The sequence below is a fragment of the Mustela lutreola genome, chromosome 10 (assembly GCF_030435805.1).
Source record: "Mustela lutreola isolate mMusLut2 chromosome 10, mMusLut2.pri, whole genome shotgun sequence".
Classification (NCBI taxonomy): domain Eukaryota; kingdom Metazoa; phylum Chordata; class Mammalia; order Carnivora; family Mustelidae; genus Mustela; species Mustela lutreola.
In genome coordinates, this window is record NC_081299.1 from 99362379 (window position 1) to 99388917 (window position 26539).

The 26539-nt window shown below is 49.1% G+C and overlaps 1 protein-coding gene across 2 annotated transcripts in view; it reads left to right on the plus strand.

The window, feature by feature from the left end:
- The first annotated feature begins 870 nt into the window (after positions 1 to 870).
- The window catches only part of MAB21L3 (mab-21 like 3), a 45866-nt gene continuing 20197 nt past the window's right edge, over positions 871 to 26539 (plus strand). Inside the window, exons 1-7 of one of the 2 annotated variants that reach the window (XM_059136726.1) lie at positions 915 to 1929; positions 2529 to 2774; positions 11841 to 11981; positions 14702 to 14993; positions 17995 to 18173; positions 18653 to 18847; positions 24181 to 26088. In XM_059136726.1, the coding sequence (XP_058992709.1) occupies positions 2727 to 2774; positions 11841 to 11981; positions 14702 to 14993; positions 17995 to 18173; positions 18653 to 18847; positions 24181 to 24414 (1089 nt within the window). In that variant the 5' untranslated portion in view covers positions 915 to 1929; positions 2529 to 2726 and the 3' untranslated portion in view covers positions 24415 to 26088. Of the gene's footprint in view, positions 1930 to 2528; positions 2775 to 11840; positions 11982 to 14701; positions 14994 to 17994; positions 18174 to 18652; positions 18848 to 24180; positions 26089 to 26539 lie in introns of those variants that run through there. The other variant, XM_059136727.1, reaches the window with a different exon arrangement.

Genomic DNA, 26539 nt, shown 5'->3' on the forward strand with positions numbered 1-26539 from the left:
GGGATCACTGCCTTCACTGCTTGGGGCTTCCTCGTGGGGCTCCGATCGTGGCATGGACAGTTTTCTCTGTTGGGTTCTTGGATCTGTTAGCTTTGAGTCACCCTAGGATTAAAGGAAATTTTTGAAAAATATGTCAGAGTTTGTAAACTTTAACATATTTGTGTTAACTTTAACATATTTGTGAACTTTAACATATTTGTGTATTTAACATATTTGGTGAACTTTAACATATTTGTGTATTTAAGGTTGATTTGGATCAAGCCAACCCTTCACCTTGGAATGAAAACTGTAGCCATTGTAAGTCAAGAGTAAACACTTCTGTTGGTGAATCAGGGCTGACATTATCTTCCTAGGACTTTCATATTGTTCGTTTAGGGTTTTGAATACCTCACTAAACTGACTTTAAAAAATAATTTCTCAGTCCTCACAACAGAAATGGAGCCAAAGCTGGTTTACAGGTTCGTACTGGCATTTGGTATGAGTCATGAGAAATGAGAATATTTATTTCCCCAGAAAGGAGGAGAATCTGAGTTGACTTTGAATCCCGCTCTGTGGCCCAACATAGTGCCTTCGGCAGCCTGTTGCTCAATAAATATTTGCTAATCCAAAAGCCATTTAGCCAGAGATCTCTATCTACAAAGAAAGGTCTTCTTCGACAATCTGTCAGAGGGCCTCCACTGTGGGACTGTCCTCCTGTTGGAAACTTTGCCCATGAGGAACTCAATCAGGGAGTAGAGAACTGGTTGGGTTTATATAACCTTCTGATTGCCAGGTATGGCATCCAGGTAAAATTAGAATGTCGTGAGCCAGCCTGAGCACAGACTTCTTCCTTCTCCCAGGATCTACAGGTGGCCTGCCGGTGGGGCTCCCTGTTCACACCCCGGAAGCACCACTGAGCCCTAGCGAGAGAAGAATCGCAGTTTCAGCATTCCCATCAGTGGCAGGGCTGGAGCCACGGAGGAAGGAGGGCCCCAGGCACAGAATGATGCAAGTTTGTGTATCTGATGACAGGTGTCTGGGGGGAAGCTGAGAGCTGTAGGAAAGCACCCCCCCCCCCCCAGAGGACCGGGAATCTCAAGTTAATGATTACAGTGAAGCGGCAGTAAAGGACAAAACCCCAGAGCGCGCGGTGGGGGTGGAGGGGACGACCAGCAGGACTTTGGTGAAGCTGAAAATGAGGTGGAGAGAGGATTCTGGATTGCAGGAAATTCCAAGAGGCAGGCTCTGTGTTCCGTTTGTGAAAAACCGGAGTTTGGAATGACTGACCAGTGATAAGCCTAGAGAGGAAGATTCTGAAATATTCGGGAGCATCTGCTATCAAATGAAGGAGACTGGGTTACAAAGAGAAGGAGATGGAAAATCAAGGCAGTTTTGAGGAGGGGAGCTTCACAATATTTACGTAGACGATTTCAACTGACTGCAGTATGTCACAGAAGGGATCTATAGCAGCAGGCGTGAAGGCTGGGATTAATGAGGTGGGTGGAGCAGGGAGCTCTGGTGTGGCTTTCAACCCGGGGCACAGCGTGGAGATATGCAAATATAGTGGCTACCGAAAGCGAAGTGTCTGAGGCACCTAGGCTGAGCTCTCAGAGGTGGGTTTGGAAAAGACCTTTGCTCCGAACAGTGCTTAGAAGTGAGCAGGGCTCCCGGAAGTGCCGCAATTTCTTTAGATCATCCGACAGCATTCTCCGATGTTTACCAGCTTCAGGGAGATCAGGCCATTGTGAATTTTTTTTTTTTTTCTTTAATAAAACTGGCCCCAGCCAGTCAGACTGGGAACTTACTGCCTGAGCTGTTTTCCAACATGGTTTTGCTGGCAAAAGCAGACAAGAGTGTTTCCTTGACTCTCAAGGGGCCTGTTTACACTGACTTTATTTTTACTGCCAGCTTTCAAGTAGGAAGAGGGAGATTATATTTAAAGGTCAGCAGGTGAGCTGAAGGATTCCTGTTCTGCTGTTCCTGGGTGTGCGTGCCTCTCTCTATCTGTGCCTGTGTGCCTGTGTGCGTGTGTATGCGTGTGTGTGTGTGTGTGTGTGTCTGTGTCTGTGTGTGTGTGTGTTTTCCTCCTGCAAATTATTGTGCCTGGATCTGATTGATGAGACCTAATCACTTGTTTGTAGGCCAATGGCGAGTGCCTGGCTGGTAGTTTGGCAGTTCCCTATTTGTTTATTGTAAAGAAGGTAAATCAGTCTGGGGGATTTTCTGGATTGGAGAGCAAGGAATATTTACTGTCAACAGCATAAGAACAAGGAGTTATAAGATACTGGGCTTCAAGGTGCATCTCGTGTTGGGACAAGAACCTTAAAAGGCGGGGAAGAAGCCAACTACAGAGCTTTTTTATCTTGAATGAAGCTTTTAAGTATTTGAGTGGGAAATACAACTTGGGAAATTGCCCTTCGGTCAAAGCATCCGTCAGTAGAGCTAAATCGAGTCAAATTAGGTTGGACTCAAATTCAGTTTCAATTTCATCAGCTCTTCTTTTTAAATTCCTTTTCTTTAAAAAAAAAATATATATATATTCCCAAAAGATGACAGAGAGATGCTCCCAGTGTGGAAGTGAGAGCTGGAGGGAAGACCTGGGAAGGCCAGCCTCTGGTCCATGTACACCTTCTCAAAGAAACTTAGCACTGAGACTAACATTCTTGGGAAGCCAACCTGCAAGTGTTGTCCTCCACTAACGGAAAAACCAAGATGTTGCTGCTCCACTGAGGACTGAACAAGAAGCCATGAAATCCCCGACTGCAGGAGACTTGGAAGACTGCCTCCTGGCTAAGGTAAGGACAGGTGCGGGTTTCTCCCATGCCCCCCGCCCCTACCCCTTCTGTTCCACCAACCTGAATTAAGAAGGGAAGTCAGGCTGCTTTCAAAGATCCATGAAGTGGTCCTCAGGAACCCAAGACCATCACCCATAAGAGTGTTTAGGGCTTACATCATTTCCGTCCTCTCTCTGAGGTTCTAGTGCCAAAGGCCATTGGGTGCAGAGTGTGGAACAGAAAGTTAGAACGTGAGTTGGACTCCAGCTCTGTAGCTGAACTGGGCAGAGTCATGAGCAAGGCCCCGAACCAGCCTGAGCCTCAGCTTTCTTCTCTGAGGGGTCATTGAAATAATAGGGTCATTAAAAATGAGTAAATGAAATTAAGAACACCTTTTAGAAACTATAAAACTGCTGTATTTAAAAATGTATAGCATATTTTTAGTACAGACCCTTTAAGAGTTAATTGACATTCTTCTAGACTCTTAGACTGTTAGAACTGGAAGGCACCTTAAATATTATCTGACTTAATTCAGCCTTTCCATTTACTGATGAAGTTTTTAAGGCACAGAGCCACCACTAAAGCTAAAGCATTTAAACTAAGATTAGGGACTGGTCTAAATTACAGACATGCCTTCACAAGTAAACAAAGCAGAGTTCATTATCACAGTGATAAGTAAAGTTGATTTCTTAGGCAAACTACTTAGATGAATAGGAGAAACGTGGGATGATAAAAATTACACCCAACAAAGTAACTTCCCATTGTTTTCCCTTTGGGGACTCTTTTAAGTGGAAGGGGTGCTGGCATTTTCCCATGGTCCTCTGTTTTCTGGAAAAAGTCCAAGTGTTTTTAGCCTGGCATCCAAGTAGTAACACTGTATCTTTCCACGCTGTTTCCCAGCATCTCCAATAGCAGAAATTCTCAACAGTGCTCTATACATTGATTCCAGCCTGTGCACAGGATTTCTTTGGCCCGCAGAGTGTTGTTAAATTTTTTTCATATTTGTTACAAACATTTCATAATAGCAGGATTTTGCATAGAAACTGAGATTTCCATCTTCTCCAGAAAAAGGAAAACATCAGGCTATCTGGCAACCACAGGTCCCAGTTTCTTGCCTAGTAACTGTGGGCTGGGGCTAAGTGTCAGTTCAACAGAGCATGTGCTTGAGGCTTCTTGGGGGGGGGGTGCTGTGGCATTCCTGCGCCCCCCTCAGCGCTCCTTCTCAGGTGTATCCCCCTTCTGTCCCCGAAGGTGGTCAGTCTGTTAATCCTGTCCACAGATACTGTGCCCTGAGAAGGTCTAAGCCCGAGCTTCCCCTCTCTCCTTTGCCAGGGGAGACATCCTCTCTCCCCTCCATTTCCATTTCTCTGGCTCATATTCATCCTTCAGACTCCACTCAGAGCCAGCCTTATCTTGAAAGATTTCCTTGACACCCTAGCACAGAATGTTTTGGTTTCCCTGTGAACTCGTCGTAATTATTACTGACAATATTTATTTGGCAATCGGTTGTATATTGACTCTTGACACCTTTCCTGTTACTCTCTTGGGTGGACACTTAAATATTATCTCCTTTTACTGTTTATGAGTTTCTGGAGGGGGCGGTAGTGTCTCCGGTATCTTCATTCCCCTTGATGTTCACACAGTATCTTCACACATATGTGGTCAGAATAGCTTTAGAATTCAGTGAAGATAATACAAGAATAGTGTAAAAGGTGCTGGCAGGTTGAGGCCCAGGCAGTATCTCATTGGACCTATCATCCACTAGGTGACACGTGCACATACCTCCAAAAACTTGTCCAAGGTGACACAGCTAGATAGTGAGAGTGTTGAGGTATCAGTAAGAAAATTCTGTTTTACTCCAAAGCCATATTTTCTCTGTTAAATCCCTCTGTATCTCCACAAACACACACTGAGCACCTGCTGTGTGCAAAACACCGTGCCCTAAACCCAGGTCCAGGATGTGGTATGTGAACTGAGAGGTAAAGTGTGTCTGGAATATCTTTAAGGATGGCCCTCTCCTGCCTGCAGATTTCGCACAGAACTCCAAGGGTAAAAGGAGGCTGTTCTTGTGCAGACAGGGAAATGCTTGGTACAGTACATGGCTGACCACAGGGCTACACCGAGATTTCTACAGGGTGCTGGAGTAGAACCGAGGAGTGTTGGCTCTCAGCGGGGAGGCGTGGCCCAGCGAGAGGAGTGGAGATTAAGCCTGAGAGCACGCACTGGGTTTTAAGTGGAGGAGTAACGGAGAGACCTTTCTGGCTGAGGGAGCTCCATTCAAGCAGTCAGTGTGGGTTTCAGGCCCTGCAGCTTGTCCCTGGGGAGGCTGAGCAGTGCAGTGGTTACAAATGTGGTCTGCCAGGTGTGACAGTGCACAGCGTGGATCACCGTTCCGAGAATTAAACTGTCTCAGGCGGGACCCAGCGCAAATTCCTTAGACACTCTGAACTTGGCATTTCGTCCTCTGTAAAATGGGGATAATCCTAGTCACCACCTTCCAGTATTATGGGGCAGCTCCAGGGAGCTAGCTCTCAGGGAGGGTCTCATACACGGGAGGGCCTCCCGTCCCTGCTCTGTGGTGCTGGTGTTGGTCTGGTTTTTGCACAATGTATGGAACCTGTAGGGCCCCTACATGTCGCTCGGGGAAGAATGGGTCTGAGAAAACGGGGATATGATGGTTCAGGGCCTCATTTCATCCGGAGATAGCACCTTCCATCTTCATCCTTTCAGACTTTTCTTCCAGTTTTAGTATATGTGCTAGACTTTTCTGTCATTAACCCAGGATGACAGAGATGGTGCTCGTCCTGCTTTTTTGTTTTTGTCTTTAAAGATCCTGTTTATTGGATTTAATGCAGCTCCAGAATTAAAATGTCTGGCAGGAAGTTCTCAGCCTTTTATCCCCAGGAGCACTCACAGTGGGTGACAGTGACACAGGCCACATGCTCACGTAGCCAGACCTGTGTGACATTCCTGGCATGCTGCTTAGTGTTGCCCCTCTGCCTGTCTCAAGAAAGCGTGTTGGAATGCAATGAGTCAGAATGCTGTTATGATAGGCAATAACCTTGAATTCTCACTCATTTATATTTGAAACAGTAAATTGTTCCGCACTCGAGCTATTAATAGTAGCAGACGATGTGTGGGGCAACAGTGAGCCAGACACCGGGCTGGGGGTGTGTACGTGTGTGGGGGCAGGTACACAGAAACCGCAGGGCATCCTTCAAGGGGGCCTCTCTCATGACTCTTCTTACGGAAACTCTGCTTCATTCGAGTTCCCGAATCTGCTGGCTAACAGGTGTGGTGTAACTTTCTGGGGTCATTGGGATGGAGGGGAGGCTGAGAGAGGGTAACCGCGTCTGCGTCATGGGCCCGGCTAATGTCACCCACTTCATTTCTGCTCATGCTCCGTCCCACCCACAAATGCAGCCTTTTAAAAAGAAAAGCACACCTTTTTTCACTGAACTAATCCCTGGGGAAGGCGAGTGAAACTCAGGCCTGCACTGAGGTCATGTTTGAACTGCACGTGCCTTGATTCCTTCTTCTGAAATGACCGTGGGTTTCCCAGCTGCGCTGTGGAATGGGTCTGGTGATGGGTATATATACCAGGCTGCACCTGGTATCTCCCTGAAGTTGGACCCACTTGAAAGGGCTTCTGGGCTCTGGCCGGTGACAGGTCTCTGTGGTGGCACGTCCTTCTTCCCTCAAGATCAGTCCGTGTAGAGCCGCCTCGGGCCCCATTCCTTGCTTTTCCACACCCTGAAATGGAATCTTCTTGCTCCAGCTAATGAGGCTGTGCTCCGGAGGAGTCAGGGAAACTGCCTGGGGTGTCTGGGTTGTGAGTGACACCAAGAGAGTGACAAATGGTCTGTGGGATGGAGCCTGGGAAGCCTTCAGCCTAAGTCCCTCTGGGGCTGCTGAAGGGTGTGGTCCGTAGAGGTGCAGATGGAAGAACCTAGGGTAGGAAGTGGAGCGGGGCGGGGCAGGGGTCTCGACCCATCACCTCCTGCAGGGAACAGGCTGCTACCTGACTTGGGGGGCTTGAGCACTGGGTGGGAGAGTGGGGGAGGGAGGCCTGTCAGAAGCAGGGCTCTTCCCCCCAGTCCTGGTGGAGCCCCACACTCAGGACCCTGCTGTGCTGCCCTGGGGTGCCTGTGGGTGTCAGAACAGTCAGTGATGCCCAAAGAAATGGAGACTTTGGATCTGTTACTTCATGAGACTTGACTTCAGTTCAAATGGAGGGCGTGGTTAGGTTCAGGAAGAGGCTAAAGGTAGGTATGACTCTGGGAGCGTCCACTTGGAGGTAAGGCACAGAGGGACAGAAAGAGCAGTGAGGGACCCTGGGCTTAGGGCCAGTCCTGCTGCCAACTGCCAATGTGACATCAGGAGAGCCACCCATCACTGTGGACTCCTATATGTTGACACCAGACAAGGTAATTTCTGAGGTCTCTTCCAGTTCTAAGATCCCAAGTCAAAATGGCGGCAGCAGTAATGGAAGAAGGAAATCAAAACCAGAGTTTGTGGCTCTAGGCTCTAGAACCTACTCTGATTTTGACTTTCAGAAATCAAAACAGGTCATAAAGATGTATAATGAATGAGGGAATATAGGTGTCTTCCAGGGAGTGTGTGAACTGCCTCATTCTTCCCAGTAAGAAAATTCTACCATCCAGTGAGGGCAGAATTTGTAGGAAGAGATTCACAGTGGAGAACTTTGTCCAGTAGACCACTCATTGTGTGTGTGTGTGTGTGCACGTGCGCGCACACACACACACACACACACACACACACACACACACTTTGTCTCTCAAGCTTAAATCAGTTAAAAATTATTTGACAGTGTCAGGGTGCCTGGGTGGCTCGGAGGGGTAAGCATCTAACTCTTGATTTTGGCTCAGGTCATGATCTCAGGGTCCTGAGATCAAGCCCTGCATTGGGTCCTGTGCTGAGTGTGGAGCCTGCTTCAGGTTCTCTCCCTCCGCCTCTCTTCTCCTGCTTAATCTCTCTAAAAAAAAAAAAAAAAAAAAAAAAATTATTTGACAGTGTCGATATGGTGATGAATCTTTCATTAGTTTATCAACTTGGGAAATAAAATATACTTGCCCATACAGAGTTAACCACTGTGTTGCTGACATTTGAGTTCTATGAACTCCCATCAGTGGACTTGGAGGATTTGTGGCTGAGCCTTAGTCCTCAACACAATCTAAGGAATTAGGTATTTAGGAAGACTATTTCCCAACCACTCTGACTATGGGGTTCTATCTAGTTAGCCTTGTATGACTTTCTCCTGCTATTCTTGATCAGACTTGGAGCCCCTGAACTTGTCCAGTGTTCCATCATCTACTAAATGGCTTTGTCCATTCTCTTTCCCCAGCTAGAAGACGTGGCCCACCATAGAAACCTTCCCTTGGTCCTTTATCCTTTTCCAGATCTTGCCCATGAAGCCCTCGCCTTAGCACCTCCGTTGTTACCTTTGGAGGGCTGAGCCATGGAGACCATCTCACAGCTGAATCCCCGATATGCCATAGCCCCATGGACCCCCCCCCCCATAACTGAGTCAGGAGTGCCTAGCAGTCTTCACATAGGTGCCTGAACAGCGCCCATTCCTCAGAGATGTGATTTCCACATCAAAGTCTGTCAGTCTGCAGTCCCCTGTGTTCCCCTCTCCACCTCACACATAGCACATTGCCTTGGCTCCTGCTCTGTAAAGAAAACAGTCCTCAGACGGGAAATCTCTCAGATTCCTGCACGCCTACCCTTTTATGTGTGTTTATGCCTGTCTCTTTCCTTGTGACGTGCCAAGGTGAATTGCTTACCAGGTTTCTGGATTTGCAAGATGCTCTGGCTGGGAAACCCTGACTCAGTGGTTTTGCTCCCTGCTGAGTCTTCCTTCCTTGCCGGCCCCTTTCTCTCAGCATTTAAACATGTTCAAACCTGTGTGTCATTTTGAAAAAACCTGTTGGTGTCCCTATTTGGTTTTTCCCCTTCCCTGGCCCCACTTCCTGGAGGAGTTGCTGACCTCTGTGTTCCCTTGCTCGCCTCCCACTTACCCTTTAGCCACCGCAGTCTGGCTTCAGTGCCCACCCCTTCCCTGAGCACATCAATCCTGTTCTAGTTGCCAAACACTGTGGACATTTTGGGGGGCCCTATTCATCGGGCCACTTACTATTGACTTTGTTCTTGAACAACTTCTTCCTTGATTTTCAAGACCTCTTGCTGCTTATTCTCCCACTTCACCATCCTCCTCTAAGGCACTCTTTTCTCTGGCAAAATGGAAACCATTGCTATCTCCCCTATGCTCCTCGTACTAGATACCTGCCATTTGCTCTTTCTAGAACAACCCTCACACTCTTCTCTTTCTCGCTAACTCTTACTAATCTTTCAAGATATAACCCCCCCTATGCTGTGCCTCCAGGAAGGACCCCTAGCTTCCAGACTAGATGAAATTTCCCTTTTCTGTATACCCATAGCATCCCATATAAACCTCTTCCCAGCACCAGATGGCTGTGACTTTAATTTCCAGTTTCCTGGGGCACCTGGGTGGCTCAGTGGGTTAAAGCCTCTGCCTTCGGCTCAGGTCATGATCTCAGGGTCCTGGGATCGAGCCCCGCGTCGGGCTCTCTGCTCAGCAGGGAGCCTGCTTCCCTTCCTCTCTCTCTGCCTGCCTCTGCCTACTTGTGATCTCTGTCTGTCAAATAAATAAATAAAATCTTTAAAAAAAAAAAAATTTCCAGTTTCCTTGTCTTGTTCTGTCATACAGGCACATATACACAGCATCTGGCATTTTATGATCAAATGGAGTTGAATCACAACACACAGAAGAGTCTGGCCCTGCAGGGGACCCTTTAAAATGGGCTACTAAAAGCATTCCCCTTTATGTTTGGCATGGCAAAGGATCTGCCCCCTCCCTGACTGCCTTTCCTCTTCCATTGGACACTCTAGAAGATGCAGGATCTTGATAGTTTACAAATGCTTAAGAAAGGTGCTCCCCACCCTGTGATGAATGTAGTGGGTAGACATATAAGAGCAGTGGTGGGTGCTGATGGCAAAAAGATGGTATTAAAAATCTGCATGGGGGCACCTGGGTGGCTCAGTGGGTTAAAGCCTCTGCCTCTGGCTCGGGTCATGGTCTCGGGGTCCTGGGATCGAGTCCCACATCAGGCTCTTCGCTCAGAGGGGAGCCTGTTTCCTCCTCTCTCTCTGCCTGCCTCTCAGCCTACTTGTGATCTCTGTCTGTCGAATAAATAAATAAGATATTTTTTTAAAAAACCACATAGATATGATCATCATCCCTAAGGTCAGGCAAGGTCAAGACCTTTGACCCTTAGGTCAAAATATGGGGTTTTGAAAAGACTATTTTATGTATATCATGTATTTCCAGGGAGATTTAAGCTCCTTAAGATCAGGAGCCTTGTCTTATGTTTCTTGTTACTCCTAGGCATCTGGAAAGTACTAGTTTTTCAAAGATGGTCCCCTGTGTGGGGATAGGAATCTTTAAAGCAGGTCTTGGGCTTCAGATGAGGCCACCTGCCCCGTTGAACCCAGGAGTACCCTTCTGGTAATTCCCTATCGTGGGCCCCATGCTTATTCAGACCCGATACCTGTCTTACCCACTACTGCAGACCATGGCAATTTCTGTGTCACTCATTGTTGTGCCCCTGAATGTCACAGAGTGCCTGGCACACAGAGGTGCTAAATAAATGTTTATTAATGAACTAATTTATATATGTGACACACTTTATACACGTGACATAGAGCATGTGTACATGAGCACTTTTGTGTACTGTGTCCATATATGGTTGTTGGGTTTATTGGTGAGAGGTATGAGGTCTCAGATGACTGGACCAGCTGATGAGTTCATTTAGAAAAATAGCTAGAAATCTCCTAGACTTAGACATTTTCCTTGACTAATTAATGGGTGTCTTAAATGACTGGAGAATACATAGAAACAGCCATGACATTGCATTTAGATATATCAGATACTGCTTCCTGTCAGTTCCTGGCCCCGGTCAGCCGCCTCTTCCCCCACCCCCACCACCACCACCACGTCAGGGCACCAGCACGAGCAACAGAATGGAACCCCCCCCTCCATTCCAGAAAACACAAATGGGCTCTTCCCATTTCTTCTTCATTTGGATCTTCCTAATTCCCTGGAGTTTACTAAAAGTGCCGTGTATTCCCCACAAGCACCTATTTCCCTAGACCTTGAGTACCTGTGAGGGTTTGTAGCATTAGTGCTCAACTTTCTGATGGTAATTCCTGTTCTTGGGAACTTGCAGTGTGAATCTGAGGGAACATAAATGTGTGCCTTTTCTGGCAGGTCTGGTAGCAAGAGTACCAGGGCCAAGAGAGTCACCATCTATGGACAACAGAAGGCTAGAAAGCGTCTGTGCTGTGATCACACACATTGAACCTTTCATTTCACCAGCCTGGACAGCAACCACTCTTACCCCCATGGTAGAGCCTCAGCACGGCACACAAAGCCCCGCAGGATGGGCTGGCCACGCCAGCCTTTTCGCATTCATCTCCTGTCACTCTCCTTTCCCTTTTCCAGGCTCCAACCACAGGGGCCCCCTTGCCGGCCCTTGAGCCTTCCAGGCACGCTTCTGCTTAGGGGATCCGCCGGCGCCTCCTCAGAGAAGCCTTCTGTGGCCACCTGATCTAAATGAGCAGCCCTTTTACTCTCTAGTCCCTTATCCTATTTTATTTGCCTCATGGGATTTATCATTCCCAATATTAGATACTACGTATGTGTGTGTGTATGCGTGTGTATATATACACATATGTACATATATCCTGTATGTATGAGGACTTGTCTGTCTTCTTTGCTCTTCTCTCGTTCACTGCTGTGCCCCAGCACCCACTGCACACAGGCACTGGGTCAATGCTGATGACTGCTTCTATTTCAGAGGAGAGCACTGAGCATCAGCAAGTGCCACCACGCCTAGGTGCATGTCCCCTGGGGTTCTTGGGAGCGTAGGTTTGCTTGCCTGTGCTGCTATGGTCGCCCACCGCTGGGCCTGTATGTCACATCCTCATGCCAGTGTCCGGGCCCCGCCCCCGGAGCGACTGCTGTGCTCATCCCTTCCCATCCAGGTGCATGAGAGGCGCCAGCAGGTCTCCCAGATTGTGGAGGAGGTGCAGAGGGTCGTCCACCACCTGACCGCCGAAATCAGCCACCAAGACATTCGATTCCAGGCTGTCCCTTACTCTGACACGTATAATGGGAACATCAAGGTAAGCAGGTCTCACTTACTCTCTAAGCACCACCCAGGGAGTCAGGTGCACGGGTGGGCAGGTCTCGGTGCAGCAGGTGTCACCCAGCCGAGGGTACCAGTGATCCTTTGTGTTCTGCAGGTCCTTTTAGTATTTGCCACTTACACACAGTCTCCCTGTGTTGCTGTGTCTTGTGAGTCCCCCTTCTGAGGCTCTGAGAAGTCAGATGACCTGATGTCCTGTTAGGCACTACAGCCAGAACTCAGCCCGGGGCTTCGGACTCCAAACACACTGGGCTGTAACAGCTGAAATTTAGTTAAGCGCACATCCTTGTAGGCAGTGCCTGCCCAATAGAGGGGGCCTGGGGAGAGGAACTGGAGCCACCTGTGAGAAAAGGGTTGAAAGTTAAGAGTCTGGGTTGCAGAGGTGGGGGAGGAGGCAGACCTTAGAAACTGCAGGGGTGGCCTCACAACTTCTGTCCCTGCTGCAGACAGGACTCTAAGCCACCGGGGCCCATGTGTGACGGCAGCCTTCCGGCAGCACCGAACCATTCTCTCAGAAATGGCCTCCCTCACACTTGCAAACAGCCTCGAGGAACAGACATGGCTCATTGCCTTTCAGAGATGAGGGAAGTGGGCTTCTGAGTCCTTTTCAGTCCCTGTGCTGCTTTATCTTGGTTTTTCTTTATGGCTCCTAAGAACCCCTTTTGCGTGTATTAAATATATGTGTATTCATGCCCTATCTCTCACACAAGACGATAAGCTCCTTGATCGTAAAGATCATGTTTATTGATCGCTCCATTACTAACACCCAACATGGTGTGTGGCCCATGCAGACACTCAGCTTCAGTGAATGAATGAATGAATGAATGAATGAATAAAAGAAATAGGGCCTGAACTGAAGACCCTTGCGGGTCCAGAACATTCCAAGGTTGTCAGGCACAAGGATCTGGGACCTGTGTATTTGGGGACAGAGTAGAGATTTGGGGAAATTTACCCCAGGATAAAAATTCTAATACTAGATTGGATCCCAACATAACATCATTTGCCCACTTCTGTCGCCCTTCCAACCTGCAGTAGATCATTAGAGACCAGTGACTAGGAGTAGAAACACAACACCACTTTTTTTTTTTTTTAAGATTTTATTTTATTTATTTGAGAGAGAGTGTATGAACAGGGGGATTTGCTGAGCAGGGAGCCTGATGCAGGACTTGACCCCAGGACCCCGGGGATCATGACCTGAGCTGAAGGCAGATGCTCAACCAACCGAGCCACCCAGGCACCCCACAACAACACTTTCCCTAGAATTATATCGGAGGAAATTTCCTTCTGTGGTCTCACTTAGAATTCATAGGTTAAAATGGATCTTGCATTTATATACATCGTGTCCTGCATATTAAATTTCAAAAATAGTTGGAGTGGAGCATATGAAATTGATTTTATTTTATCTTGGAACAAATGTGGCGAGTATTAATTAAGCATCATTTATGTGACTATTAACACAATAGTGGTGTTCTCGAATTCCCGTGAAGGGGGGTTCAAAGTATGCCAGAGTTTCGATGTGTTCCCTTTTGAAATCCCATCACCTTTCTGTGGGCACTAGAAGTCACATGGATCCGTTATCTAAAGCATCACACTGTTGTTGTCTGAGAACGAGGCAGAGTTTGGTGTTCACCCATGAACTGGCCGATGACAGGGCCCTGAGCAAAGATTAACCAAATACTATGGTCAGAACTTTCTACAAGAAGGAGGAGGCCCTTGAAGTGCACAGCTGACTGATGGGAAGAGGTGCGGTGTGGAGTAGGCTGCCACGTGTTGTGGCCAGAGGTCAGGCTCCTTCTGGGGGTACCACACTTCTGGGCAATTTGTTTGACCCTCTGGACTGTTGGGCCTGACCACTTTGACCCCGACCTCTACTTCACTGATACCTGTAGAAATGGAATAGGTAGATTCTGATTGTTTGCTTTATTCTAAGTTTTATGAAACTTAGAATCATCTCAATAGCTCACATGGTCTCAGCAATTGCCTTGCATTCACCTGTGGTTTTGTAAGGACCAATCATTAATACTGGCCATGGGCCATCAGTACGGGCAAAAAGATAGGGAGACGTTTTGCAGAATCCTTTTGCTTCCTTCCAACCCTTCCCATTACCAGACCTTTAAGCCAGCCCAGGTCATTCCTCCCTGACTGAGAGCCAGCCCAACATAGATGACAAGCCCTGAACAAGCCGTCAGAGGGCTTATGCTTACATTCTGGCTCTCCCACTTAACTGGCTGTGTGTCCCCAGGGAGATGTCAGAGCCTCTCTGAGCCTTAAATTCCTCATCTGGGAAATGTTAACAAAGCCCACCTCATCGTGGAACTGGGAAGATCACCTCGTCTAATGCCTGGGCTTGCAGTGCTTAGTATGTGCAGAACTCAGTGTATACTGTTTCCTTTCCCTGCTTTCTCTTCTCCCCCTTGGGTACTTCTTAGAGTTCCAGGTCAGGGGCACTCTTTTCCTTGCAGATTCCTTACACCAAGGACTCGGTGAATTAACTCATCTGTCTGATACCGTGGTTAGTGGCAGGACAAAGATGGAACCCTCCTGCAGTGGGCAGGTGCAGCCCTCTGTCCATCTCAGCACATTGCCAAGCGTTGAGTGGTTCGTTGAGCTCCCCAGTTCGACAGGTTGGTGCCCCGGAGATTGCTGTTACCTCTGAAGTCCGTGAACTCACACTCCTGTCTCTTTTCTTGACCCCAGGTTTTGGCCCCCAGCCAGTTCCTGGTCACCATCCCAGTGAAGGGCCTGGCCGGGTACAGGGAGGCCAGGGAGCAACGCTGGCGTTACTACACGCTGCAGGGCACGAGGCTGTCCTGCCCCTTGCAGGACCCAGAGGGCCTGCAGCAGTGGCTAGAGGTGGAGCAGTTTATGAAGAGCCTGTGGCAGTGGCATGAGGCGGATGTGAACATTGAGGGTGATATTGTGCCCGCCAAGGTCCTCCAGGTGTTCCGGAAGCTGGTAGAAAATGCGATTGGAAGCTGTCATCTTTCAGGTGAGCTGATCAAGAACAGGACAAAGGGCAGTTTCTGGCATTTCCTTTTAGCTTTATAAAACCTCTGCTTAGGGACGCGTGGGTGACACAGTCCGTTGAGCGTCTGACTCTTGGTTTTAGCTCGGGTCACAGTCCCGGAGTCCTGGAATTGTGCCCTGCATCAGGCTCCACACTCAGCATGGAGTCTGCTTGGGAGTCTCTCTCTCTCCATCTCTCTCTGCCCCTCACACTCATGCTGTCTCACACTCTCGCTCTCACTATAAAATAAACAAAATCTTTAAAAAAATTAAAAAACAAAAAACCTGTGCTTAAGTGTTACCTGAAACTCGTGCCCTAAACGGAGACAATAACCATGTGCTCCTTACATCTGTTCACTCCCCGAAATGTGAATTAGCTCTTTTTTCTGCTTTGACACCCAAGAGTGGGATGCTGGGATTTCCGTGGATCACTGCCCTGGCAGACATACAATGACCTTTGGCTTGCACACCCTTCCCTGGATGTGAATTTAAAACCTTGGGTATGCTTTATAAAAAGCAAATTGCAAGCCACAGATCATTGTTTCTAGCACACTTCTATCTCACCCTACAACTGACTGCAGTCCCCCAGTGTCTTAAGATGCCACATTCAGAAACCACTGACTTGTGTCAAAACACAAAAATGAGAGGCCGTGAAGAACTGATTAAATTTGACAGTCCGCAAATCTTAAACTGTATGCTACCATGTGGGCATGTGTGCACACATGCACACACACACATTTTGTTCCCACAGAATAAAAAAAGTGTATTTCACACTGGGAAAAGTGGTGAATTTCCTTAGTTATAAAAGAGTATTTGTAAACCAATAAGAAAACATACAAGTAGAGCAATAGAAATCATGACAGCCCCCCCAAAAAAAAGACTCACAGAAAAAGAATATAAACAAGTAGTAGTTAATAAAAAAAGTGGGAAAAAGGGGCACCTGGGGGGCTCAGTCAGTTAAGCATCTGCTATTGGCTCAGGTCATGATCTCGGGGTCCTGGGATCAAGCCCTGCATCGGGCTCTCTGCTCCGCAGGGACTCTGTTTCTCCCTCTCCCTCCACCTCTGTCCCCAACTCATACTTCTCTCTCTCGCTCGCTCTCTCAATAAAATCTTAAACAAAGAAACAGACAAACAAAACAGGGAAAAAGGCTCCACCTAATGTATGTTTCAAGCAGTGTGCATTAAATGGACAGAGGTGAAATGTGGGCTCATGCTCAGAGCAAGGGTGACTGTGGTACAAAAGGCCTTTCCATGCATTGTTCTTGGAAGTGTAAATCGGTGCCTACTTCTTAAGGGTGATGAGTCTGTTTTTATTTTTATAATGTGCTTGACTTGACAGTTCAACAATTCCAGTTCTAGAAATAGATTCCTACAGATGAGAAGGAAACAGACACAAGGGTGTCTACTTCCATAGGCTCTGTAATAGAAAGGAACTAGAAATAATGTCAGAAACAAAGGGAGACGGACAAAATAAATTGTACTATCTCTGCCTTTCGTCCACTGTCCTGCCTTTAAGAATGGGGTACATGTTGTACACACTGAGTTGTGAAAGATCCATATGCTGGATAATGAAGGGAAAACCAAAGTGCTGAACAGGACGCAATTCCACATGTGTAGAAAGAAAAGGATTTCAATGTGCTTTTACTTGTCTGGACGGAACTGATCTGAAAGTTTCTGTGATGGAATTAACCCATGTTGAATGGATTCTTACCATGTATAGGATGCTTTGGTGATGGCATAGCAACCCTGGAGAGTCAGAGTTATTTTTCTGCCTGTTTTACAGACGAGAACACTGAGGTTTAGAGAGATGAGCTGACATGCAGGAGGTCACGCACCACGCAAGCAGAGCCAGGGCAGAAGTGAGGTGTGGACGGGGCAGGCTGGTTCCAGCATGTGCTGACCTCTTCACTTTGAAACAGTGGTAATAGTGAAAGTGCAAATGAGACCTTGCAAATGGGCCAGGTTGATGAGATGCTTTCAGTAAATAATGCCAGGGTGCCAGACGTCGTCCTGTTCCTGTCTGGGCAGCTCTGATGAGATGCAGACAATAACCTCTTCATCACACGCCAGCCCAAGGAGAAGAGTGTTTTCCTTTTGAATAGCTTAGCACGATTAATGAGTGAGCTTCCATTTTATTCTCTGAGCAAACAGGAGAAAAATAATAGATCCTGACCAAGACAGCTTATCCTCATCTTTAGTGAAGACAAACGAAAAAACTACTGTGCCTCTTTTGAAAGAAGGGGGGACAGATCAGCAATGAATTCTAGTACAGGAGCTGGAAAATGCTCCCAGATGCATTGGTTTTTCTCTTCCTCTCATTGCCTGGTTTGAAGAGGTAGTGGGAGCTTCTTCCTACTCTTTCGATCCTTTCAACCAATGGCGATGACACACTTTGAAGCATTTTATAATTATAAGGGCTTGGGGTGACCAATGTATTGGAGGCCAGACTAGCTTGATGGATGGTGGAAACGATGCTGTCTGAGAGACTGGGAGTCGGGTAGGGAACGAACGGGTTAAGCAGAACCCCACCAGGGGCAGATGGATGAGTCGGGTGGAATGCTGTCCCCAACAAGGTCAGGACATCTGGGCACAATGGAGGGGACATACAAGAATGGCTGGATTTCATTTTTACTAGCAAATAGTCCCTCTTTCCTTTGTCTTCTGTGTCTCTTTTCTTCAGTTGAGCCTTCTGAAAAGAATCTTATTACTTTCAAAGAAAAGGAGCCGTAACAGCCTTGGGGGCGGGGAGAAAGGAAGAAGCAACAGTCACCCACCACGAGATTTGCTAGCAACGTTTCTATCCATATTCACTTAATTGTCTAGTTTAGCCATAAATACCCCAGCTTTGGAGTGCTACCAACCTGCGCCCAGCTGCCCAGGCACAGGGAGCTGCTCGCTGCCCCTGCTCCCCAGTTCCTCCTTTGAACGTTTGCAGGGAGCCGGGCTTTCTCTTCTCATTGCCTCTTTGTCATTTCCCAACAGGTAAGGTCAGCATGCTAACACACCACTCTGCAGTTTGGGTTGCCGTGGAAACAGCCACAGGGCAGGTGGAGCTAGAGCTGGTCCCTGCTGTGGAGATCCCTACTGCCTGGTCTGCGAAAGCTCGGTGGCCTCCCTGTCTGAGGCGCTGGCCTTCCCGACAGAGAGTGGAGTGCATCAAGGTATTGGGGAGCGGAGGGCCCAGCTCCCCAAAGCAGAGGCACTCACAGCTTATCCATCCGCAGCATCACTAACTGCCAGCCAGCACTGGAAGGGAAAAATGAGCTTTCCCTCGAGCAGTGGTGCTCCAGGTGGGGGCCCCACAGTCCACAGCGGCCCCTGAGAGCCTGTTAGCAATGCAGATTCCTGAGCCCTGCTCCTATCCATGGGCAGGGCCGGGCAGTCTGGGCCTTAAGAAGCTCTCCAGGTGCAGGCTCGGCTTGGAGAACCAGTGCCTGCGGGAACGTGGACACAGCCTCTCCCATTCCCTGTGCACAAGGAAGTGGTTTGCCCTGAGCCTGCCTCCACGTCCCCAAGTGGGAGGTTCTGCCTGCTTAGTGGCAGGTTCCCCCCGCCACCCCGCCCCAGAGTAGTGGATAGCTTCAGAGATGGCAAGCCTCCTCCCCCTCCTCATTTTCCTGGTGTTTTTCTCTTTTCCCAGTCCTTTGGGTTTGCCTTGTTGGCCTGTTCCCATTATCACTGGCAGCTGAGTTTCCTGCAGGCCGAGCAGGTGCTGCTGGAGCAGCTGGACGAGGACGGGGGCTGCCGCAGGAAGTGTCTCCGGGCCCTGAGGCAGATGAAGGAGGACGTCTGGTGTCCAGGAAGGAGGCCGGTCATCACGTCCCACCATTTGCAGGTGAGTGGGCACACCCCAGGTGTGGGCGCATCCTCTCCGGGGGCCCCACGCGCGGGCCAGAGCCACTCCCGCTGGGGGGGTGTGTACGCGTCAGATTCGAGAGGGGGCGCTGGTGTCCCGATTGGCCGTCGCATGTACTGTTGCCTGGTGAGACCGCGCCCCCGGGGCCATCTGCGCCCACCACAGCCCTGCCCAAGCCGAATGGCCTCCTCTTTTCCTTGGCCCTCTTGCTCTCTTTCCTTCCTTTTGGTCGGCTCCTCTTTTTCTTCTCTGTCTCTCCCCTCCACTTACTTCCGTCGCCAAACCAACACGAGTGCCCACTGTGTGCCAGAAACCATGCTGAGGTTCAGCGCTGTTTACATGGTATGGCCCCTGCCCCTGAGAAGCCAACAGTCTGGGAACAGCTTGCAAATGGCTTGACTCGGGGCTTTAAGACTCCCTGGGTCTCCACTTCAGCCTCGTGAGGCCACGGCCACATGGGGGTGGGGGGACACCAGGAAGTGGTGATTGCCATGGGGTCATGGCTGCGGACCTGAACTTCTGGGTTCCAGATCCTCAAGCAGGGATTTCCCCTTCCTCTGCAGCACTTGCCTCCTTCCCCAAACCCAGTCATACACATTCATGACTGCCTTTAATCACTCGTTCAGCAAATGTTTATTGGGGTCACTGTGGGCCAGACACCTGTTGTGTGCGCTCTCGTGGAGGTCCCAGGTGAGCAAACACAGAAAGTGGTTCCTGCTTCCTTGGAGTCGACAGTCCAGTGGGGGAGACAGGCCGTCAGGTGGTCCCCCAGGTGCACGTGGCATCACACAACATGGGGAGCACCGGGGAAAACAGACCCAGAGCAGCAGACCCCTGGCCCGGGTTGGGACATCACAGGGTATCCCTGGGGAGGGGGGCACTCCATCACACCCTGAACTCCTCTTTTGCAAATTCCCAACGGTACATGGTGAACAGGCCATTCATGGAACATGCTGTGTGGCACTCTGAGGTTGGGTGGTGGCAGGTGGACTTAGAGACAGCACAGCCTAAGCCTAGCTAGTGTGTGTCCGGGAGCTTCTCTCTGACCTTTTGCACAGGCAAGCACAGGCTGCCTGTGCGGTGCCTTCCCGCTTGTGCCCCCTCTTGTTCAGGGGACCACCATCTTCTGACCCTGGATAACTCCTCCAGCTCCAGTGTAAGCTCTTGAAGAGCAACTACTACTGCACCTTTAGTATCTCTCCCAATGCTGCGTACATAGTAGTTGCTCAATAAGTATTTGTTGAGCAAATGAATGAGTGCTTTCACATCATATTCAGCTTTTTTCCCCCATGAAGGCAGTAGTCTCTGCTTTTCTTTCTCCTCTTTCCTAATATCCTGTCCTCTTTGACCTCCCCAAGAATTAGTTAAAATATCATTTGCACACCCCGGGGCCTTTCTCTGGAGTTTCAACATTCTCGGTATGTGCCCACACACATTCCCCTAAAAACACCCACCTGTTCTTGAGGGCATGTGCTTGCGGAGGATGGTCAAGTTCATTCGGCAGGTTTGGCTTCTTGCTTGCTTGCCTTCTTCCTACAAGCCACACTAGGAAGGGTCAGAGCTGAGAAGCAAGCCACATTCTATCTTATCTGGAACCTCAAGATCTTAACCACTGACTTCACTGCCTCACAGTTAAGATGGATGGAAACATATTAAGTGACATGAACATTTTAGACAAGAGTGAATAGGGCCACAGTGGGCCTCCCATCCCTTGACTGCTGTCAACACTGTACTACACACAAGGATATACTTTGATTCCAGTGGCTTCTCCATCACTAGAGGGTTTTAGGGCAACTCCTTAAATGTGCTTTGTTTCAGTTCTCCCTAACTCAGTGATAGAGTGCAGAATCGTGCATTCTCAAGAAGGGTCAGTTGAAGGTGGGGGTACTCATGGAGAATGGCAGGACAGACAGAAGTAGTACTAGCTGCCTCTTCTTCTAGTGTTCCATCCTCGGTCCAGGATGTCCTCACCTTTAGACATAAGGATGGATGTGGCTGGTGACCGTGTGCTGTTAGACACCATCCTGGATGATGGCTTGAGTGGGCAGGATCCTTGCCAAGACTGCAGTCTGGGAAAAGTAGAAGAGCTGGGTTGAAAAACAGCCTCAGGAAGGGAGTATGAGTCGGCATCACCCTCAGTCTGACATGGTCTAAGGAGGTTCTTGCCTCCTCCCCAAAGCAGCTCTCCCCCAAAGCAACTTTGTATGAAGAAGAGCTCATCCTTCATTGGCTTGCTTCTTTCTAAAACCCCACTCAAAGGCACAGGGGCTTGATGGTAAGAAGCTTAACCACTTTGGGTTTGCTTAGGCAGATAAAAGCTTAACCAGGAGAGAGGGATTAAAGCAGGGGTGTCTAGGTTATCTTGATAGCATGACTTTATCGCCAGCTCATTCACATTGCACAATGTGATTTAAATCAAAACACACTCGGGGGCGCCTGGGTGGCTCAGTGTTAAAGCCTCTGTCTTCGGCTCAGGTCATGATCCCAGGGTTCTGGGATCAAGCCCCACCTCGGGCTCTCTGCTCAGCGTTGAGCCTGCTTCCTCCTCTCTCTCTGCCTACTTGTGATCTCTCTCTCTCTGTCCAATAAATAAAATCTTTAAAAATACACACATACTCAGGATCTTGCTGTGAAGTTGCAACTGTTGTTTTCCTTTCTCATAGAGGCTCTTTTTAAAAAATGCTCAATATCCAGATCATAATATTAATGAATTATTTCCCTTAGTCAATAAACATTTTTGACTGCCTCCCGTGGGCTAGCTCCTCTGCTGGGGGCTGTGTGACATCAGAGCCATGAAATAGGTATTGATTGGCCTCTTTGTGCACAGAGCTTACAGCCTTCTAGGGGATCGCATACATAAATAACAGAGATGATGGCAACCGCCGTCATGGGCATTCTGAGAAGTACGTGGTAAAGAGAGTGTCGAATGGTCTCGTAGGGGCATTTGATCTGATGGACGAGTGTCCTGGACGAATTGGGGAAGGAAGTGTGTTCCAAGCAGAAGAAGTCAGATGTGCAGGAAGTCCCTCCGGGGTAGCAGAGAGCGATGTGAGGCCAGTGGGGCTGGAAGGAGAGCATGAGGGGGGCCGAGGGCCGGCCGAGGCTGGAAAGGAAGGCAGGGCCCCACCCTTGTGAGCCAAAACCCTCCGAAGAATTGTGGTTTTTCATTAACCAGCCAGGAGAAGACTTGCAAGTCTTTCAGACCAGAAGAATCATGGATTTCTATTTCAAAAAGATCATGTTGGCTGCAGCATGGGTGGTGACAGGATGGGGACAAGAATGGGGACAGAGGCTCGGGGGAGGCGGAAGAGGAGGACGGCCATGGAGACGAGCATAACGGGGGGAGATGGGAGAACCACTTCGGAGGACTGGGGGGCTTGGTGATGCTGGTGAGGGAGGGTGACCCCCGGCTTGTGTTTTGCGTGACTGGCTAGACAGCAGCCCTGGAGACGTGGGAAAGCCATGAGTTCAGTTGGGACAGGCTGATGGATTTCCAAGAGATAACAGGGGAGGAAGAGGTCAGAGGAGAAGTAGGGCTTGGAGAAAGAGTGACTTCCGTGTGTTTGGTGGGGATTCAGGCCACTGAGGAAGGAAGCAAGAGAGAACAAGAGAAAGAGGGTGTGGAACCAAGCCTCCAAAACTCCAGACTGAGGCAGTCAAGGGGCTAACATGCCAAGGCATAGCTGTGGCGCCTGGAGAAATCCAGGGAGCGCGTGGCTCGGAAGCCAGTGAAGAAGGATTCGAAGGAGGCTGTGAGTGGGAGAATCCGATTCCGCTGAAAGGTCAGGTAGGGCCAGGGCGGGGCAAGACCTGTTGGACTTAGCAGCATGGAGATCATTGGACCTCACAGACAGCAGCTTCTCAGGCCAGATGGCAGAAGAGTCCGTATGGCAGTGGATTGAGATGGGAATAAGAGGAGGGAAATGACGACTGATAATTGAGCGGATTGTTTCGAGAAGCCTGCACTTGAGCAGAGGAATGAGAGGTTAGGAGGGAGCTGGGACCCTGGGACAGGGGGCGGGGCAGGAGAGCTGAGAATAGTTTTGTTTTGTTTTGTTTTTAAGATTTTATTTATGTATTTGACAGAGAGAGACACAGCAAGAGAGGGAACACAAGGAGGGAGAGTGGGAGAGGGAGAAGCAGGCTTCCCGCTGGGCAGGAAGCTGGATGTGGGGCTTGATCCCAGGACCCTGGGATCATGACCTGAGCTGAAAGCAGAGGCTTAACCCACTGAGCCACCCAGGCGCCCCTTGTTTTTTTTTTTTTTTTTTAAATTAAATTAATTTATTTATTTTCAGAAAAACAGTATTCATTATTTTTTCACCACACCTAGTGCTCCATGCAATCCGTGCCCTCTCTAATACCCACCGCCTGGTACCCCAACCTCCCACCCGCCCCCGCCACTTCAGACCCCTCAGATTGTTTTTCAGAGTCCATGGTCTCTCATGGTTCACCTCCCCTTCCAATTTCCCCCAACTCCCTTCTCCTCTCTATCTCCCCATGTCCTCCATGCTATTTGTTATGCTCCACAAATAAGTGAAACCATATGATAATTGACTCTCTCTGCTTGACTCATTTCACTAAGCATCATCTCTTCCAGTCCCATCCATGTTGCTACAAAAGTTGGGTATTCGTCCTTTCTGATGGAGGCATAATACTCCATAGTGTGTATGGACCACATCTTCCTTATCCATTCGTCCGCTGAAGGGCATCTTGGTTCTTTCCACAGTTTGGCGACCGTGGCCATTGCTGCTATGAACATTGGGGTACAGATGGCCCTTCTTTTCACGACATCTGTATCTTTGGGGTAAATACCCAGGAGTGCAATTGATAGTTTTGAGAGCCCATGAGAAAGAGGGAAGTCGGTCACAGCTTCTGGAAGGAGGGGCCCCAAGCCCTGCCTGGGGTTCACCCGGCTAGGTGGGACGGTCAAGCGGAGAAGAGAGGAAGAGGGTGCTGAAGGCAGAGATGGCTAGAACTGTCTGGTTTGCTAGCCTGAGGGTTTCCGTTTTCCCTGTAAAGTAGGAGGCAAAGCCATCTGCCCAGGGTGGGGGGGATCGCAGGCTTAACGAGAGTGCTGGTCACCGGAAATGTCAGTGGTGAGAGAAACAATGACAGGCGCAGGAGACTGGCCAGATGAGGCCGAGAGCACACCTGAGGTGGGGGGCTGTGAAATCCCGGCGGAGCCTCCTTGCCCTGGGTGAGACCCCCCTTCTCCCTTCTTCCAAGGCCATGTGAGCAGGGTCACACTCCTGAGGATACTCTCCTCTGTGGCCCGGACCCATGTCTGACAGCACCTCTTCCTTCCCCAGACAGTGCTCTTTTGGACTTGTGAGAAGTACCCACGCCAGAAGGACTGGCGGGTCTTCAGCAAAGCCTTTCTGCGCCTGGTGAGGAAGCTGCACAAGTGTGTAAGCCAGCACTTTCTGAAGCACTATTTCGTGCGAAAGAGCAACCTCCTCCGGTCTGCCAACTCAGGCGACCTGGACGCTGTCGCCCAGAGGCTGGCCCTCTTTCTGAAGAACCCCCAGATCAGCCCACCCTGAAGCTGCCCCTGCCTGGGAGGCCCTTGGACACTTGATCCTGGCTTGACCTCGTTCTCCGTGGACAGAGGCACCCTACAGCATAGGAGAGTACAAGGACCCAGGAGCACCAAAGAGGGGGGCACTGTACCCCAAGATGGCTGACCCAGGCCTCCGTGGAGCCAGGATTTTGGCCCTCACTAGCTACCTCCCTTGGGGACAGCTGTCCGCAGGCTTCCCTGAGCTGCTGATTCTGAGCTGATGACAGACTGCGCTGAATGGATTCTGCCTTGCTTGGGCTCCGGTTGTCTACAGAAGAGAATGGTGACAGGACCGGTTGGAAGGCCAGGCATCAGCCTGTGGCCCAGGAGTGGGTCTCCAGCCCACTGGCCATGGTTCTTCTTGTTCCATTTGTAAAATGCAGCTGTGAAAATGCCTTTGTCAGAGCAGGGCTGTGAGCCTGGGAGACCGTGCTGGGGTCGCCTTAGGAGAAAGACACTGGAGCAACACAAAGTGTTACTCTTTGGTTGGTAGCCCGTGTTTGCCTCCGGCTGGATGGGTCCCAACACCGCTCATTGAATGACTGCGTCTGATGGCTTGGTGCGCCCGCTGCCCTCCTGTTCTCCTGAACTGTGTTTCAGGGCCTGTGGTTCTGTCTGCCTCCGGGCTGTCCTGCAAGTAGGGAGAAGGTGGTTTTGACCAGTAGTGTGGGTCAAAGATGAAAGTGCAGCTCTGTTTGCCAGGGGCTTCCGTTGTCTTGCGCCCCAAGCCAGGTGTTTTGGGAATGCACTCAGAACAATGACCTACGTGGAAGGATTTGGTGTCACCTCTCCGCACCTGCCTTTGCTCATTTCCTTCACTGCACCATAAATACGTGCTCATCAGGCACCGGGAGTATCACCAAGAATGAAACGGTCGAAGGTCGAACCTGTCGGAGCTCAGCGCCTAAGGGAGACAAGAAGTGAAGGACAGATACACAGACACAGTTATTACAAATTGTAGCAAGTTGCCCTGAAGGAAACAAACAGAATATTGATTTAGAGCCGCAGAAAGCTCTGGAAGGATGAAAATGCAAACAGCGAAAGGGGAAGGGAAGCGTGGCAAGGGCAGGCTGGGCGGGGCTGGAATAAGATCACGTGACATTGCAAAGCTGGTCTGGGATCTGTTATTCAAGTCCTGACGTTTGGCCTCTCCCAGAGCAGTAGAGTATCCTAATCTGATTTGCATTTTGTTTATTTGTTTTTGACTTGAATTTGAAATGCCCATTCTGGGGACTGCATAAAGGGGGCCCGGGGGACCCACATGAGAGTCGAAGCACCAAAGGACAGTAAGCCCCCCATTTTGAATCTCACTGTCGTCCACTGGGCCATGCTTCCAGTGCAGCACATGGGCAGGAACTCTCGGGGCTTGAGCAGGTCATTGCTTTCTCCCCACACTTATTTATGCTTCTCAGCTCAAGGGAGTCCTTTATCCCTTAGAACAATGTTTCGCAAGTATGGAACGCTGAAATTTCTAAAAAGTATGAACTACTGACCTTTTGAAATTAATTTTTTTTTTTTTAACAAAAGTACTGTAACCATATGCTGGGGACATAGGAAATCATGGTTTTTAAATGTTGAAAAAAAAATCCTTTCAAATGTACAATAAGTTTATAATTTTTGAAAACATCAAACAATGAGCAAACCAATGTTATCAGTATATGCATTCAAAGTCTCATATTCTGGGGCCTTGGGAAACGTCATTTTTGAGAAGGTAGCAGTTAATTTTTTTAATGATGAAAACAACGGAAGCAAGGTTCTTTTGTTACTGTTGTTTTTAGAGGAAATGGGACAGAGGGAGAGGGGGAGAGATTCTTAAGCAGACTCCATTCCCAGCCCAGAGCCCAACATGGGGCTTGGTCTCATCACCCTGAGATCTTGACCCGAGCTGAAATGAATAATACTATTAACGGAGGGAGCTCCCTAGGCGCCCTATGCAAGTTTAGAAAATAGCTGTATAGTCGCAAATGCCAAGAAGTGAAAGTTGGCTGGACCATTGATTGGAAATATGTGCATGTCTATGGAGAGGAAGGGAACTGGCATCCTCCACAGACCAGATTCTGGTAGATTCTTGCCCCTACCTTTCCCTATCCACCAGTGGTCTTTGAAGG